This window comes from Mesoplodon densirostris, chromosome 4 (genome assembly GCF_025265405.1).
Source record: "Mesoplodon densirostris isolate mMesDen1 chromosome 4, mMesDen1 primary haplotype, whole genome shotgun sequence".
Taxonomy (NCBI): domain Eukaryota; kingdom Metazoa; phylum Chordata; class Mammalia; order Artiodactyla; family Ziphiidae; genus Mesoplodon; species Mesoplodon densirostris.
In genome coordinates, this window is record NC_082664.1 from 13,394,976 (window position 1) to 13,411,238 (window position 16,263).

General features: G+C 37.1%; 1 protein-coding gene across 3 annotated transcripts in view; it reads left to right on the forward strand.

Moving 5' to 3' along the window:
* Window positions 1-16,263, forward strand: part of TRIP11 (thyroid hormone receptor interactor 11) — a 68,293-nt gene that overhangs the window by 38,649 nt on the left and 13,381 nt on the right. For all 3 annotated transcript variants that reach the window (XM_060095718.1, XM_060095717.1, XM_060095716.1), the window contains 3 exons: window positions 1,261-1,424; window positions 3,501-3,604; window positions 9,050-9,149. In XM_060095718.1, the coding sequence (XP_059951701.1) occupies window positions 1,261-1,424; window positions 3,501-3,604; window positions 9,050-9,149 (368 nt within the window). The remainder of the gene's footprint in view (window positions 1-1,260; window positions 1,425-3,500; window positions 3,605-9,049; window positions 9,150-16,263) is intronic.

A 16,263-nucleotide genomic window follows, 5' to 3' on the forward strand; every position in this document is an offset into this window, starting at 1 on the left:
CATAGATGTTCAGTAAATATTTGGTGTATAAGTAACTCAAATCTACAGAGTCAGATTATGGTGTTTTGAGCCCTTAACAATAGTAACACCGTGTTGTATTTATTAACTTTTTGAATGACATCACAGTTCATTTCATCCTTATAATCACCCTTTGAGTGATTTGCTAACCAGCAAAGTTGAATAAAGTCCAGGGACATAAGAGGGGAGAGTTAAGTCCTCTGGTTATCAGTTTACTGCCTTTTCCAAAAGAGGGTGCTATTGGGTAAAGTTTCTTCAAAGTGAGCTGCTCTTAATGGGTTTTATTGGGCTACTCTGAATAAGAATTTAGCTGGATATTAAAAACCCAGGAAAGGCTATTGCAATATTTTGTATGTAATAATTGTACATTAAGGAAGTACCTCAATGACATAAGCCTGGATAGATGTTCTGTAATTCTCTTAGGGATCTCTGATTTGGGACAGGTGTAGGGGTTATTATATTTAATGTAAGCAGAAAGAAAGATGACAGTAAAAGCTGGGATAACCTTTGGAAAGTTGTGAGTTAACTAGGATTGTGAGTGCCAAAAGCAAGGGGGGTATCAGAATCCATTGCTTGTTGGGTTGGAGCTGGACAAAATGACTTCCAAAATCCCTTACAACTTACAAGTTTATGATAAATTACATCTTAGAGTTTTAGCCTCGAAACACAAAAGTTGCAGGCTATTTTTAAATTTTTCTTAAGCTGACGTATCTTGTTTAGCCCAGTTCTGTGTTTAAAATGACTGCCATTTGTTCAAAGTCACTTTCACAGGAAGGATGATTGAATTAACAAAAGCAGGGAGAACGAAGATCAGAGGAATTCTTCAAGTTTCTTTTAAATCTAACTTGAATTTAATGCAGTAAAATGTAGGGAAGGTCAGATTCATAGAGACAGAAAGTAGAATGGTGGTTAGCAGGGGGAGAGGGGGTTATTGTTTAATGGGTGTGGAGTTTCGGCTTGGGAAGATGAAAAAGTTCTAGAGATGGATGGTCGTGATGGTTGTACAGCCATGCAAGTGTACTTACTACCACTGAACTGTACACATAAAAATGGTTAAAATGGTAAATGTTATGTGTATTTTACCACAATAAAAAAAACAGGAAAGAGGTTTTATCTGTTAAAGTATCTAAATTCTTTGAGTATAACTTGCATTTAGTGCAGTAAAATGTAGGGAAAGTATTTCATCTTGTCAAAGTGTCTAAATAGATAGAAACAGTTTGACTTTTATTCTTTTTTTCAAAGCCATCAGGCCAGTTTACAGGTAGAGTCGTTGCAGGAACAGTTGAATGTGGCATCCAAGCAAAGGGATGAAACTGCACTACAGCTTTCCATGTCTCAGGAACAAGTAAAGCAGTATGCTCTGTCACTCTCCAACCTGCAGATGGTCCTGGAGCATTTCCAGCAAGGTCAGTTGTATGGCCAGTCTTTCACTGAAGAAGAGTTATTGTACGGTTGACCCTTGAACAGTGTATGGTTTAGGATGCCTACCCCCCATGCAGTTGAAAATCCATAACTTGAGTTCCCCCGAACTTAACTCCTAATAGCCTACTGTTGACCAGGAGCCTTGCTAATAACATAGTCAGTTGACACATTTTTTGTATGTTATATGTACTATATACTGTATTCTTACAATAAAGGAAGCTAGAGAAAAGAAAATGTTATTAAGAAAATCATAAGGAAGAGAAAATACATTCACTGTACTGTATTTATTGATACTGTAAGTTTATGTCATCTGTTTACAAGATGAATTGTTTGTCTATTAGTACCTACATCAGTATTCTCTTATATGATAGAAAACACTGTAGATATTATACATATTACTAACACTAGACATCAAAAATGAAATGTGTGAAAAAGAAATTCATATTTAGGTATAATGATTCATGATTGATAATGAAGAAGTAGCAGTATTATTGCTTTATGTTAGCCTAGCCTTTACACTAATGAATGGTTATAAAATTTTTATGGTATACAATAATATAGTCATATTCATAATATAGTACTGGAAACATTGTTACATTTTTTTAAAAAACCGCTTACTTGTGATGATAGGCTGATATGCAGTTTCTCCAATTACAAGAGAGAGAGGCATACCTTATGGTAATGTGATTCTTTGGAAGCAAAGTTATAAAACAGTAAGAAAACTAATATATTGTTAAATTTATATTATCACTCACCTTCTGCCTATGTTAGGATAGACTAGTATCTATATGTATTTCAAGCATTCGTGACATAACCTTTTTCTTAATGTTTTTGATATTTCTAGTCTATGTGGTTCATCTGCTTTTTCAAATTGTCTCAAATCTCCAAAAAATTTTTCCAGTATATTTACTGAAAAAAATCTACATATGGTGGAACCATGCAGTTCAAACCTGTGTTGTTCACAGATCCGTAGTTTTGGGAATTTTGGCTTGAGTGCTATTTTAGATTAGGCATAGGGAAATCTTTGAAAGGTTACCCACTTGTAGGGGGAGAAGATAAGTAGCCATCAACAAATTAGACTTTTTTTTACAGTTAAGAGTAGAGAACATAAACCGTATATACTAATTATTAAAAAAAATTTTAGTGTCATATTATGATACTTTAGTTAAGGTGAGAGGTGAGGGAAGTATGAGGGTAACATAGTAAGGAGGATCACATGATAAAGGGGAATACAAAGGAAGAGAGAGGCACACGTGTAGAAAAAAAAAGATAGGTGTTGAGATGTTGGTTGGAGGTTGAATCCACTTCAGAGAGTTAATCATCAGTAATTACTCTCTTTTGAAGTATTGATTAATTTGTTCTTAGCTGTTCATCTATACTTTAAGGTAACTGCATTTTTCTAGTTCAGGTGGAAAGTACTTTTCTAGGCACATAGTAATAGTGACCAGAGCACACGTACCCCGATAACCAAATATGCTTTTTCACATCTACCTCCCATCCTCCGATTTACCCCCTTTAGATCATTCACCCATCCATTTGTCAACTCGTACATTCTGTAACTACTGGCAATGCATGAACTGCTAGTGAGGGGGCAGGCGGTTAGAGGATGTGAGGCTAATGAAGTTAAAGAAGTTATAGTTTTGTGCCTGAGCAAAACTTTACATTTGTACATACGTACATGTCAGGGTTACTCCTATGGTTGAAATTTTGTATTTTACACGTAAGAATTCTCTAGGTCTGCTCTGTATAATACCAGAGTGGACATGTGTACAAAATAGTATGGTACTGAGGCCATAGAGAAAGCTTCGCTAAAAGGAAATATTTGAGTAGAGTTCTGAAGGGAGGGAAAGTTTGCAAGATGGACAAGGTGGAGAAGGATTTAAGCAGAGGAAAGTGATCTCATTACTTTAATTCCAGTTAACGTCATCACTAAGGCATATATAATTTTCTTGTTAAGACATTTGAACTATTTTTGTTGAATTATTAAAATTTCAAGTGGTTTAAAATTCTAATTTTATCACAATTACAAAATACTAATGTAACTTTTTTTTCCTCTTTAGAAGAAAAAGCTATGTATTCTGCTGAACTGGAAAAACACAAGCAACTTGTTGCTGAATGGAAGAAAAAGGCAGAAAATCTGGAAGGAAAACTTGTATCATTACAGGTTGGTTGAAATAACTTACTCTTGTAAATTTTATTATGCACAAAACAAATACTTGTAGAATTTTTGTCTTGGAAATAATCTCCTAAACAGTTAATTTTTTTTTTTTTCCTAAACAGTTAATTGAGTAAATGTTGTCACTGAGGCATAACAGTGAATAAGATACTCAGGATTTCCCTCATGTCACTTATAGACACAGCAAATACGAGATTTAAATTTTTAGCACAGGTGGGCATTTTAGAGATCACTAAAAAAAATTAATGTAAAATTTTAACTGTATAACTTTCTGTTTTCAACAAAATATATTGGGCACTTTATTTCACATGGATTAAAATAATGTGTATTATCCCATTAGATCGTTTTCTTTTGCACCTTAATTCTTTTCTTGCTGTATCTTTTTTTTTTAACATCTTTATCAGAGTATAATTGCTTTACAGTGTTGTTAGTTTCTGCTGTATAACAAAGTGAATCAGCTATATGCATATGTATATCCCCATATCCCCTCCCTCTTGTGTCTCCCTCCCACCCTCCTTATCCCACCCCTCTAGGTGGTCACAAAACACCGAGCTGATCTCCCTGTGCCATGCAGCTGCTTCCCACTAGCTAGCTATTTTACATTTGGTAGTGTATATATGTCCATGCCACTCTCTCACTTTGTCCCAGCTTACCCTTCCCCCTCCCCGTGTCCTCCAGCCCATTCTCTACATCTCTGTCTTTATTCCCGTCCTGCCCCTAGGTTCATCAAAACCATTTCCTTTTTTTAGTTTCCATATATATGTGTTAGCATACGGTATTTGTTTTTCTCTTTCTGACTTACTTCACTCTGTATGATAGACTCTAGGTCCATCCACCTCACTACAAATAACTCAATTTTGTTTCTTTTTATGGCTGAGTGATATTCCATTGCATATATGTGTCACATCTTCCTTATCCATTCATCTGTCGATGGACATTTAGGTTGCTTCCATGTCCTGGCTATTGTGAATAGTGCTGCAGTGAACATTGTGGTACGTGACTCTTCTTGAATTACGGTTTTCTCAAGGTATATGCCCACTAGTGGGATTGCTGGGTCATATGGTAGTTCTATGTTTAGTTTTTTAAGGGACTTCCATACTGTTCTCCATATTGGCTGTATCAATTTACATTCCCACCAACAGTGCAAGAGGGTTCCCTTTTCTCCACACCCTCTCCAGCATTTATTGTTTGTAGATTTTTTGATGATGGCCATTCTGACCGGTGTGAGGTGATACCACATTGTAGTTTTGATTTGCATTTCTCTAATGATTAGTGATGTTGAGCATCCTTTCAATGTGTTTGTTGGCAATTTGTATATCTTCTTTGGAGAAATGTCTATTTAGGTCTTCTGCCCATTTTTTGATTGGGTTGGTTGTTTGTTTGATATTGAGCTGCATGAGCTGCTTATGTATATTTTGGAGATTAGTCCTTTGTCAGTTGCTTCATTTGCAAATATTTTCTCAGATTCTGTCTTTTTGTCTTGTTTATGGTTTCCTTTGCTGTGCAAAAGCTTTTAAGTTTCATTAGGTCCCATTTGTTTATTTTTGTTTTTATTTCCATTTCTCTAGGAGGTGGGTCAAAAAGGATCTTGCTGTGATTTATGTCACAGAGTGTTCTGCCTATGTTTTCCTCTAAGAGTTTGATAGTGTCTGGCCTTACATTTGGGTCTTTAATCCATTTTGAGTTTATTTTTGTGTATGGTGTTAGGCAGTGTTCTAATTTCATTCTTTTACATGTAGCTGTCCAGTTTTCCCAGCACCACTTATTGAAGAGGCTGTCTTTTCTCCATTGTATACTCTTGCCTCCTTTATCGAAGATAAGGTGACCATATTGCACCTTAATTCTTTAAAATATTTTTCTCTTTATTATTATGCTGTATTTCATGCCTATAAATATCATATATAAGAAATAAATAAAATGAACCCCATGAAGAGACACCACAGTGACTTGCTGTTTGATGTAGGATAAACTTTTCTGAGTCATAAGTAGACTCTGGTGATAGCTGGTGGAAAGTAATAAAATATATGTATCTGTCATTAGAGATGAATATGCTGTTTAGGCATATTAATATTCTAAATAATTGAAGACATACTTCCATAATGTTTTAAAATTTTTACTAAATGTTGAGTGACTGCAAAACAATATTTAGATAATACGTATAAAATATAAGAATAGCAATACAGCAAATACCCACGTACTCACCACCCAGTAAAAGAATGTCACCCTTTGAAGTTCCGTAAGCACCCCTCCACATCTCTCCTTCTTACCACCTTTTATGTGTTTTACCCCTTTGTTTTTCTTTATGGTTTTAGCACATAGATTTGCATCTTTTTACAGTACATGTTTGGTTTTGCATATTTTTAAACACTGTATGTAAATGGAATTCTTCTGAGGCTTGCTTTTTTTGCTTAGCATTATGTTCATGAGTTTCAGCTGTAACTGTGTAGTTACTGTGTTAGGAGGGTCATTATTTTCACTGCTGTATTCCTTGCATGAATATGTAATTTATTTACCCATTTTCCTGATAAAGGACATTTCCCTTATCTGCCATACAAACAATGTGGTTATGAATTTCCTTGTTTATATCTCCTGGTGCACATGTATAAGAGTTTCAGGTGTGTATCTCGATTGGAATTGCTGAGTTATGGGATACATATGGGCAGTTTCAATTTTATTAGACTTGGGGGCAAATTGTTTTCTAAAGCACTTGTGCTAATTTTCTCCGGCCAGTGGTACTAAGAGTTCTTGTTCTACATCCTCGGCAATGCTAGCATTATCAGAATTTTTTAAAGTGTTTGCCAATGTGGTAGGTGGGAAGGGCTATCTTATGGTTTTAATTTGCATTTCTAGTAATGAGGTCAAGCATCTTTTAATATGTTTATTCACCATTTATGCTTACTTTCTGATTAGCTCATTAACACATTAAAAAGATATTTTATTTGTCGCTTTTGTTTTCAGTGGGACCAAAATATTTAGCTGGTCATACTGTTAGAAGTCCAGATCTTCTTTTTAAACTAGCTCTATTTAAAAAAATTTTTAATGTAATATATATTTAGAAAAACAACAGAATAAATCAGAAGAAACTAAGAGGGAATTAGTAAAGATAAAAGTTGAAATTAATGAAATAAAAAACAAAAAAATGGTAGAAAGAATAATGAAATCTGAATGTTAATTTTCAAAAACATCTTAGTGTAGTTTTTTTAAGCTTTAATTATTTCTTAAATATAAATGCTATGAGGTTAACGACGTCATTTGAAAGTTTATTTAAATTTCCTTTACACTAAATTTAATCTTGTTGATTTTGTTTAAAATTTTTTGTTTCAGTCTCTCTTTGTATCAGTTATGGTTCAACCTGAGAAGCAGAACCAGTAGGATGTGTATGTGTGTACACATATGTACACATACATACATACATATACATGCACATATACATTGATGTATATACCATATATGGATACCTATGAGGTTTGTTACAAGGAATTGGCAACATTGTGGGGCCTGGCTAAGCAAGTTAGGTAGGTTTGGCAGTCAAAATGGGAAGATGACATCATAGGCAGGCTGGAACTCATAGGCGTGGGCCAAAGCTGTTGTCCACAGGTGGTCAGGGAAAGAACTCACAAGAAGGATGGACTCTGTGGGCATGGACTGAAGTTGCTGTCCACAGATGGAATTCCTTCTTTATGGAGAAACCTCAGTCCTGATTTCAAGGAGTTTCAGCTGGTTCAATCAGGTCCACCCTGATTATCCAGGATAATGTGCCTTCCTTAAATTCAGCTGATTTGAGCTTTGATTACATTTGCAAAATACCTTCACAGCAATACCTACCTTAAGTTTGACTGGATAACTGGGGACTAGCCTATCCAAGATGATACGTCAAAAAAGCTATCATACTCTGATTCAAGGTGGTGAAACTTGACCTGACATTTACATGGGTGAATCCTCTAGAATAGCGAAGAAAATTGTGTGAAAGAATTATTGGTGAGGAGGGACTTGCCTACTAAATGTCAAGATAGAGCCATAAGTCAATACCACATTGACTAGATTAGTGGAACAGAAGGAGAATCCAGAAATGGAGCCCAGGTTATATTTGAGAATTAAATTTAAAACTAAACCCTAAACTACTTCCAGTTCAGTGGGGAAAAGGGTAGGTTATCTAATAAACAGTAGATACAACCGGCTGTCTATATGGAAGAGAATGAAATTGGACCCCTATTTTACACCATATACAAAAGTAAATTCCAACTGTATTAAAGCAAGGATTCTCAACTGGGAGTGGTGCTGGAAATCTGGGGGGTATTTTTGGCTGTTACAGTGACTGTGGGGGGTCTTCCGGCATTTAGTGGCCAGAGGCCAGGAATGTTGAAAGAACTCCTACTGAGAAATACTATTTTAAAGATACAAATGTTAAAAAAGAAAAATATCTTCCAAGAAAATCTAGAAGACCACGTGTGCAGTTCAGGGCAGGGAGGAGCCTAACCTAGACTAAAACTCAAGAATCAAAGTAGGACATGTTTGACTATATTTGTAGCACTGATGACAAAGTGTTCATATCTACTGTATAAGGTGCTCTCACAAACTGATGAGAGAAAGACAGCTCAATGGAAAAATGGGCAAGGTATGCAAAGATTTTTGCATAAGAGCAGATCCAGTTGTCCTATTAACATGAAAAATTACTCAAATTCACTAGTATGTATTATAGTTAGAGAAATAAAAATAAAGTAATAATGAAACATCACTTTATACCCATCAGACTTGCAAAAATTAAAAAAGAACATTTGTTGGGACTTCCCTGGTGGCGCAGTGGTTAAGAATCCGCCTGCCGGTGCTGGGGACATGGGTTCGAGCCCTGGTCCGGGAAGATCCCACATGCCACGGAGCAACTAAGCCCATGCACCACAACTACTGAGCCTGTGCTCTAGAGCCCACAAGCCGCAAACTACAGAGCCTGCGTGCCACAACTACTTAAGCCTGTGCGCCTAGAGCCCGAGCTCCACAGCAAGAGAAGCCACCGCAGTGAGAAGCCCACGCACCTCGACGAAGAGTAGTCCCCACTCTCCACAACTAGAGAAAGCCCATGCACAGCAACGAAGACCCAACACAGCCAAAAAAAAAAAAATTTGTTGCTATATTCTTGACTTTTTGTATTTTTTTGTAGCTTTTATTCTTATGATTGTCATTTTTTAAACTTTTGTCACCATGTTGTCTTTAAATAGCATTCTCTTTTTTATTTAGTTTCTCTGAAAGAGACGTTATTGTGTTGTGAAGTGTGGGTTCTATCTTTGATACTTATTAGTATCAAATGAACTTGCCCAAGGTCACAGAAATGCAGCTTCATTAGCTGAAAGGGGTTGATTGACTTTAAGATGTCTTCCGGCCCTATAGTTTGTGAAGTAGTTTTTGCATGCTGCTTTTTAATGAACTTTTCTTCCTCAGGAGCGTTTGGATGAAGCAAATGTTGCGTTGGATTCAGCATCAAGACTTACAGAACAGTTAGATTTAAAGGAAGAACAAATTGAAGAACTTAAAAAACAAAGTAGGTTTTTTTCCTTTTCCTTTTTCCCCTACAACACTAATATTGAATCAGATGTAGTTTCCCCCCATGCATTGGTGCAGTCGAGTGAGACCAACTGCCATTAGTTTGTGACTTCCATTTCCATCTCCCATGACCAGTTTGCTTTGATTTGAATCTGGTCCTAGTGAAACCAAAGTCATAAGTTGGCCCTGGCTGTCCAGTTAGTTTTCCGGAATATTGAGGCAGTCCAGTTGTGCTGGCTGTCACCCTGTTGACCTTCAAAGGGATTGATTTGACTGACTCGACTTGTCATGGTATAACTTTTCCCTGTTCAGTCCGTGGTCATGCTGCCTAAAGCTGTCTGGTATGTTAGAGAAGGCAGTGTTCTCAAGTAAAAGAGTAACTTTTTGTGGAATGAATGTCTGGCTATACCTAGCTGTTTATGATTATGGATGGTGCTTTACGTGCAGGCATGTACTTTTTGATGCTTGTGAATGATCTCATAGGCCCTGTCAATTCCCGAGGGTGAGTCCTGTGTTTAGGATTATCAGCTGGGCCTCAGATAATCAGGTGGTTCATAGTGCTCTGTTAACTCTTAACTGCTGATAAAGACGGCATGCTCTCATTTAATCCCTGATGTAACAGTCCCCAGGAAGTTGAAGCTATTCTAGGGCTACATTTAGTAGATAATGATTAAAGGTTATTGGAAAGGTGATAGGAACCTAGAAATGTGTCAACTTTAGGTGTCTGGGTTAGGCACAATAGTACCAAGGCATGTAATGAAGTAATTAAGAAGTACCACCTAACATGAAATAGAGTTCAAAATAGGAAAAAGTAGGAGACGGTACAGCACAAATACCATCAGACAATAGAAACAGTGACTTGGACATTACGGAGGCAAGTAGACAAATCACTGAAGTGTGGATACCAAAGGACAAGCTGAGGAAGTTGGCCTAAAACCAGCAGGAGACAGGAGATGAGAGATTGTTAGGAATAAAAAACAATAATAAGATCATGTGAGGTATTGTCCTCAAGAAAACTTGATTCTGTGGCAAATTAGTGCCCAACTAAAAGTCCTCTGTTTGCTTTGTAAGATTTGGCCAGCCTTAGAACTCTAAATGTAATAGAGGGGCTGGAAATGGACAATAAGGAAACAGTTATATATTGAGTATCATGGGCATTTTATGTAACATATACTGTATTATTTAGTCTTCTCATATTTTATTTACTCTTCACAAGAAACTCTAAAGTAGGTAGTATTAGTTCCATTTTATAAGTTAAAGAAACTGAGATTTAAACTGATCTTTTATCCTTGACCAAAGTTCCTAATCTTTCCATGTTACTGTATTTCTTCTTGTCAGGAAAACAGTTGTTTCTAATCTGACTTGTGTTTTGTTCTGTATATCTCCTTTGAAGATAGGACAGTATCCTCTGTGCTGCGCCCTAAATACTGAAATGGTTGCCCTTACCCGGAGGCAGTGTTTGTTGGGAAAACAGTCTAGTTAGGTTGAAAGCCAATGTAACTACAACATTATCTGGAAGACATACGGGCAACCTGGAGGAGACGTACTGAGCACCCAAGGGTTTAGCCAAGGAATTGATATCCTAGGGAAGGGCTAGACTAATGAAGGTAAAAAGGCAGTATTCTGAAGCAACTCCTTGGTCTGTGACAAGGTTGCTATATATGTCATGCTACTGTAATATTTAAGTTCACATTCCTTTTTAGACAACTACCTGTGTCATTCCCAGTAGATGATGGTAAGATAAAAAATTCTGTGACTTACTGTAGTTGCTAAATGTTATCAGGGTCCCTGCACTACTTAGTAAGTTGTTTAGGCACCCATTTAAATCCTCAGTAGTAGAATATTTTTAGATTTTGATTGTAAATGGCAAGGCTTAGGTGGCCTAGGTCCCTATTCATGTAAAAAGTTACCAGTAATAATTCATTGTAAATATATAGGAGCTTTAAAGTTAATATTAGCCACAGAAAAAGCTCTAATTATGCTTATACAACTGGTATTTGAAAGGGCAGGCGAGAGGCCAGTGTTGCACAGACAGGAAGTGGGGGTAAAGGGACAGACAGTTCTGTTATGTCTTTAAGTCATTCTTGCCATTTAAGCTCTTCTTAACAGTCTGTTTTCTTTTATTACCTAAGTGCTTAATATTGTTTTTAGATCTCTAAACACAAACGTGATTTTATTTTATCAAAGCTGCACTCTTGATTTGATAATATAAATAAAACTTTGATTGGCTTGGTTGTTTCAAAAGAATCACTGTATATTTTCTTTCATAGATCATTAAGTACTTTAAATGTTGATTGATGTTGTAATACTGTACTTTATTTTTAATGCAAAACTTGGCCAGACAGCAAAAATATTTGCCAGGAGAAACAATTTTGAAAAAGACAGATTGGCTTTTGTTGCAAGAAAGTACATAGAGACTTGAATCGTAGAGGCAAAGTATTGTTTTATTTCTAAGCATGTGTAGACTGTCAATGATTGGTTGATATGCAGTTTCAACATTTAAACAATATTAGGAAACTCATTTTAAAAAGTGGTATTTTATTTGAAATGCTTGATTATGTAATTGCCACCAGAGGTGAGATGATTCAGTCTGGTCAAACATATGAAAAGGGAGCTATTGCTTATAACACCAGTATTAAAATAGTAAATTGTTGATGATTTCAGTCATTCTTAGAGTCCATAACTGTCAGTGCCGTGTATGTGCAGTTGTGGTTTTGAGTTCCAAGTATTTACAGGCTTTGTATGAAAAGTATGAAGAAGCCTTAATCAGGCATTAAATACTTAATGAGAACCAACTACTTGGCTTCATGTTAGATGCTGTGTGAGATACTAGATAGGATCCCTTTTTTTTCAAGGAGCTTAGTTAATGAAGTAACATATGGCATAGATACACTATAGGTTCATGGTTTAAGACAGTGGTGCTCAACTCTGGTCAGACAGTGCATATTTAGTTCTCCAAGAATCCCGTGAAGGGTTAGGGACATTCCGTGGAGGAAAGAAACTTGAGCAGACAGAGCTCTAAACTAGTAGTAGGATTTTACTCCCCAAATGTAAGTAGTTCTTTGCCTTCTCCCCCTCACCACACTGACCCACACACCAAGGGAAAGTAACAATGAAAAGAAACCCTAAGATCCTATAGGTGCTACGAGCTTCCCTGGTGGCGCGGTGGATAAGAATCTGCCTGCCAATGCAGGGGACATGGTTTCGAGCCCTGGTCCAGGAAGATCCCACATGCCGCGGAGTAACTAAACCCGTGCGCCACAACTGCTGAGCCCGCATGCCACAACTGCTGAGCCCGCATGCCACAACTACTGAAGCCCACACGCCTAGAGCCCATGCTCTGCAACAAGAGAGGCCACTACAGTGAGAAGCCTGCGCACTGCCAACTAGAGAAAGCCAGTGAGCAGCCACAAAGACCCAACAAAGACAAAAATTAAAAAAAAAAAAAAGATCCTATAGGTGCTATATTTTAATAGATAATGTTGGCTGGTAGAAGAATTACTGCTTCCCTTCCTTTTAGAAGTTATTCTTTCAACATTTTACCTGAAAGTGTTCTTTTTCAGTGTAGTTCCAAAGACTTATTTCACATGCCATCCTATATTTCATTGATTTTTTTTTCAAACTTAAGACATTAGTCCTCTGTGAAGCAGATAGGACAGTGTCTTTCATTAACTATCTTAGTTGATCAGAGTTCAGAATTTCTATGGAGTTTTCATTCATGGGAAAATATATACTACCTGTGGAAACCTGAACCATGAAAAGACATGTTATCTTCCTATACTGATGGCCAAATTTAACATTTTCCTTCTTTCGCTTATTATTCTCTACCATCATCCTTGAGATAAATTCCTGCTTAAGTGAAAACGATTGGATAAAATTGAAATAGCAAGCACAAAAGAGTTATTGTTTTGATAATGATTATTCAAAAGGGTGGTAAATTTTATGGTACACCAAGAAAAATAAATTTTCATAAGCAATACAAGTTTAGATTCTAGCACTGGGGAAGTCTTTTGGTCTGTGTGCCAGTTTATAGCCATATCTGAAAGGGCCCCCATCACTGATTTTTTTTTCTTATTTTAAGAAGGTTTGGTGACTGCTTTGAAAAAAAAGTCTTCTATGAGTTCAGAATGGAAAATTTCTTTACAGTGTTTTTTTTTAAAGAAAATCTAGAAGAATGTATAAAATAAGCCCCAGTAAACCAACTGTAATATGAAGCATAAAAATGTATTTTAAAACTACACATATAAAAGAAGTTTAAAATGTTTTTCATGGAACCGCCTTTATGGTGTTGGATGGTAGAGTTTTTATTTTAAATAAAGACATTCCGTTTTCCAGGACACGATTTATATAAGAAAACATATAATGTCCTGTTGAACACAGGCCAGATACATTCCCAGACGCTTTGTTACCCAAACCTTTTGAGGGATTTCTTTATAGATGTTTTTGGCAGAAGTGGTGATTTTAGAGGAAACATATAAGAAATACCAGATGCAGTTTTCTGAATTGCCATAAATAGTTAAAAAATTATTTGTGATGATATAAACATCTGGGTATACTAGAAAATGTCAACATTTTAGTTAAGAAAAGAGCTATGTCAATTAGGTAAATAATTAGGCCCTTTTCAACTTAATGGTTGTACTTTTTTTTTTTTTTTTTTTGCGGTACGCGGGCCTGTCACTGCTGTGGCCTCTCCCGCTGTGGAGCCCAGGCTCCGGACGCGCAGGCTCAGCGGCCATGGCTCACAGGCCCAGCCGCTCCGCGGCATGTGGGATCTTCCCGGACCGGGACACAAACCCACGTCCCCTGCATCGGCAGGCGGACCCTCAACCACTGCGCCACCAGGGAAGTCCCAAGGTTCCAATTTTTTAACGTGACATGTAATTTAAGCTTTTCAAAAAACCCTGTGTGGTCTGAACAAAACATTTCTTTGTATCAGATTTAGTCCGTGCTAATTTGCAACAGTGAGCTTTCAGAAATGGGTTGAGGTTTAGTCTGTAGCCTAGAAAGTCTTTGTCATTAATAAATATCAGTATAAGTATATAGTGATGATGATATTCAGTAAGTGGCAAAATTATTATAATGGCTTTACTGCTCACTGACCCAATTGTGGCCCTTTCTTTTGAGATATGGCAGGTCTGTGTGAACCTTTAAAAATTAAATATATAACTTGACTCATAAGCAACTGACAAAGGATTAATCTCCAAAATTTACAAGCAGCTCATGCAGCTCAATATCAAAAAAAATAAACAACCCAATCAAAAAATGGGCAGAAGACCTAAATAGACATTTCTCCAGAGAAGATATACAGATGGCCAACAAACACATGAAAGGATGCTCAACATCACTAATCATTAGAGAAATGCAAATCAAAACTACAATGAGGTATCACCTCACACCAGTCAGAATGGCCATCATCAAAGAATCTACAAACAATAAATGCTGGAGAGGGTGTGGAGAAAAGGGAACCCTCTTGCACTGTTGGTGGGAATGTGAATTCATACAGTCACTATGGCGAAAAGTATGGAGGTTCCTTAAAAAACTAAACATAGAACTACCATACGACCCAGAAGTCCCACTACTGGGCATATACCCTGAGAAAACCATAATTCAAAAAGAGTCACGTACTAAAATGTTCACTGTGGCTCTATTTACAATAACCAGGACATGGAAGCAACCTAAGTTGAATGGATAAAGATGTGGCACATATATACAATGGAATATTACTCAGCCATAAAAAGAAACGAAATTGAGTTATTTGTAGTGAGGTGGATGGACCTAGAGTCTGTCATACAGAGTGAAGTAAGTCAGAAAGAGAAAGACAAATACCGTATGCTAACACATATATATGGAATCTAAAAAAAAAGGTCATGAAGAACCTAGGGGCAAGACAGGAATAAAGACACAGACCTACTAGAGAATGGACTTGAGGATACGGGGAGGGGGAAGGGTAAGCTGGGACAAAGTGAGAGAGTGGCATGGACATATATACACTACCAAACGTAAAATAGATAGCTAGTGGGAAGCAGCTGCATAGCACAGGGAGATCAGCTCGGTGCTTTGTGTCCACCTAGAGGGGTGGGATAGGGAGGGTGGGAGGGAGGGAGACACAGGAGGGAAGAGATATGGGGACATGTGTATATGTATAACTGATTCACTTTGTTATAAAGCAGAAACTAACACACCATTGTAAAGCAATTATACTCCAATAAAGATGTTAATAAAAAAGTTATAATATTCAGTCTTTAAAAAAATTTGTTTTGATATGGAAAAATGCAGTACAAATTACCTGGATTCTAATATATTAGAGGATTGAGGGAGGAGGGTGGAGAGGGAAGATAAATTTGATCTGGTTACATTAAAAATATTTACATAAAATCTCTTTCAAATGCATATAGTAACTCTAATTTAACTGTACAAATAATCCAGTAGACTTCAACATTGATATTTCAGTTTAATCACAGATTCTAATCTATTGAAATTCAAGTTAATGAGGTTATACTGTATTAATAAAATTCTTTTCTGTGAGTTCATTGCTAGGAAGTGGAGTTTCAAAAATTACTTTTTACTCTGCAATTAATAATTATAATTATGGAATAAGAAAGCATTCACCATATACTCTAGACCTTAAAATTCTGTTGAAATGGTTGAAAGGAATTGAGTTAAAAGACAAAGCAGTTGGGGCTTCCCTGGTGGCGCAGTGGTTGAGAGTCCGCCTGCTGATGCAGGGGACACGGGTTCGTGCCCCGGTCCGGGAAGATCCCACATGCCGCGGAGCGGCTGGGCCCGTGAGCCATGGCCACTGAGCCTGCACGTCCGGAGCCTGTGCTCTGCAACGGGAGAGGCCACAACAGTGAGAAGCCCGTGTATTGCAAAAAAAAAAAAAAAAAAGACAAAGCAGTTGCTAATATGTCTTTTTTTTTTAAATTTATTTTTGTTTATTTATTTTGGCTGCGTTGAGTCTTCGTTGCTGCATGCGGGCTTTCTCTAGTTGCGGCGAGGTGGGGCTACTCTTCATTGCAGTGCTCAGGCTTCTCATTGCAGTGGCTTCTCTTGTTGTGAGCACAGGCTCTAGGCGTGTGGGCTTCAGTAGTTGTGGTGCATGTGCTCGGTAG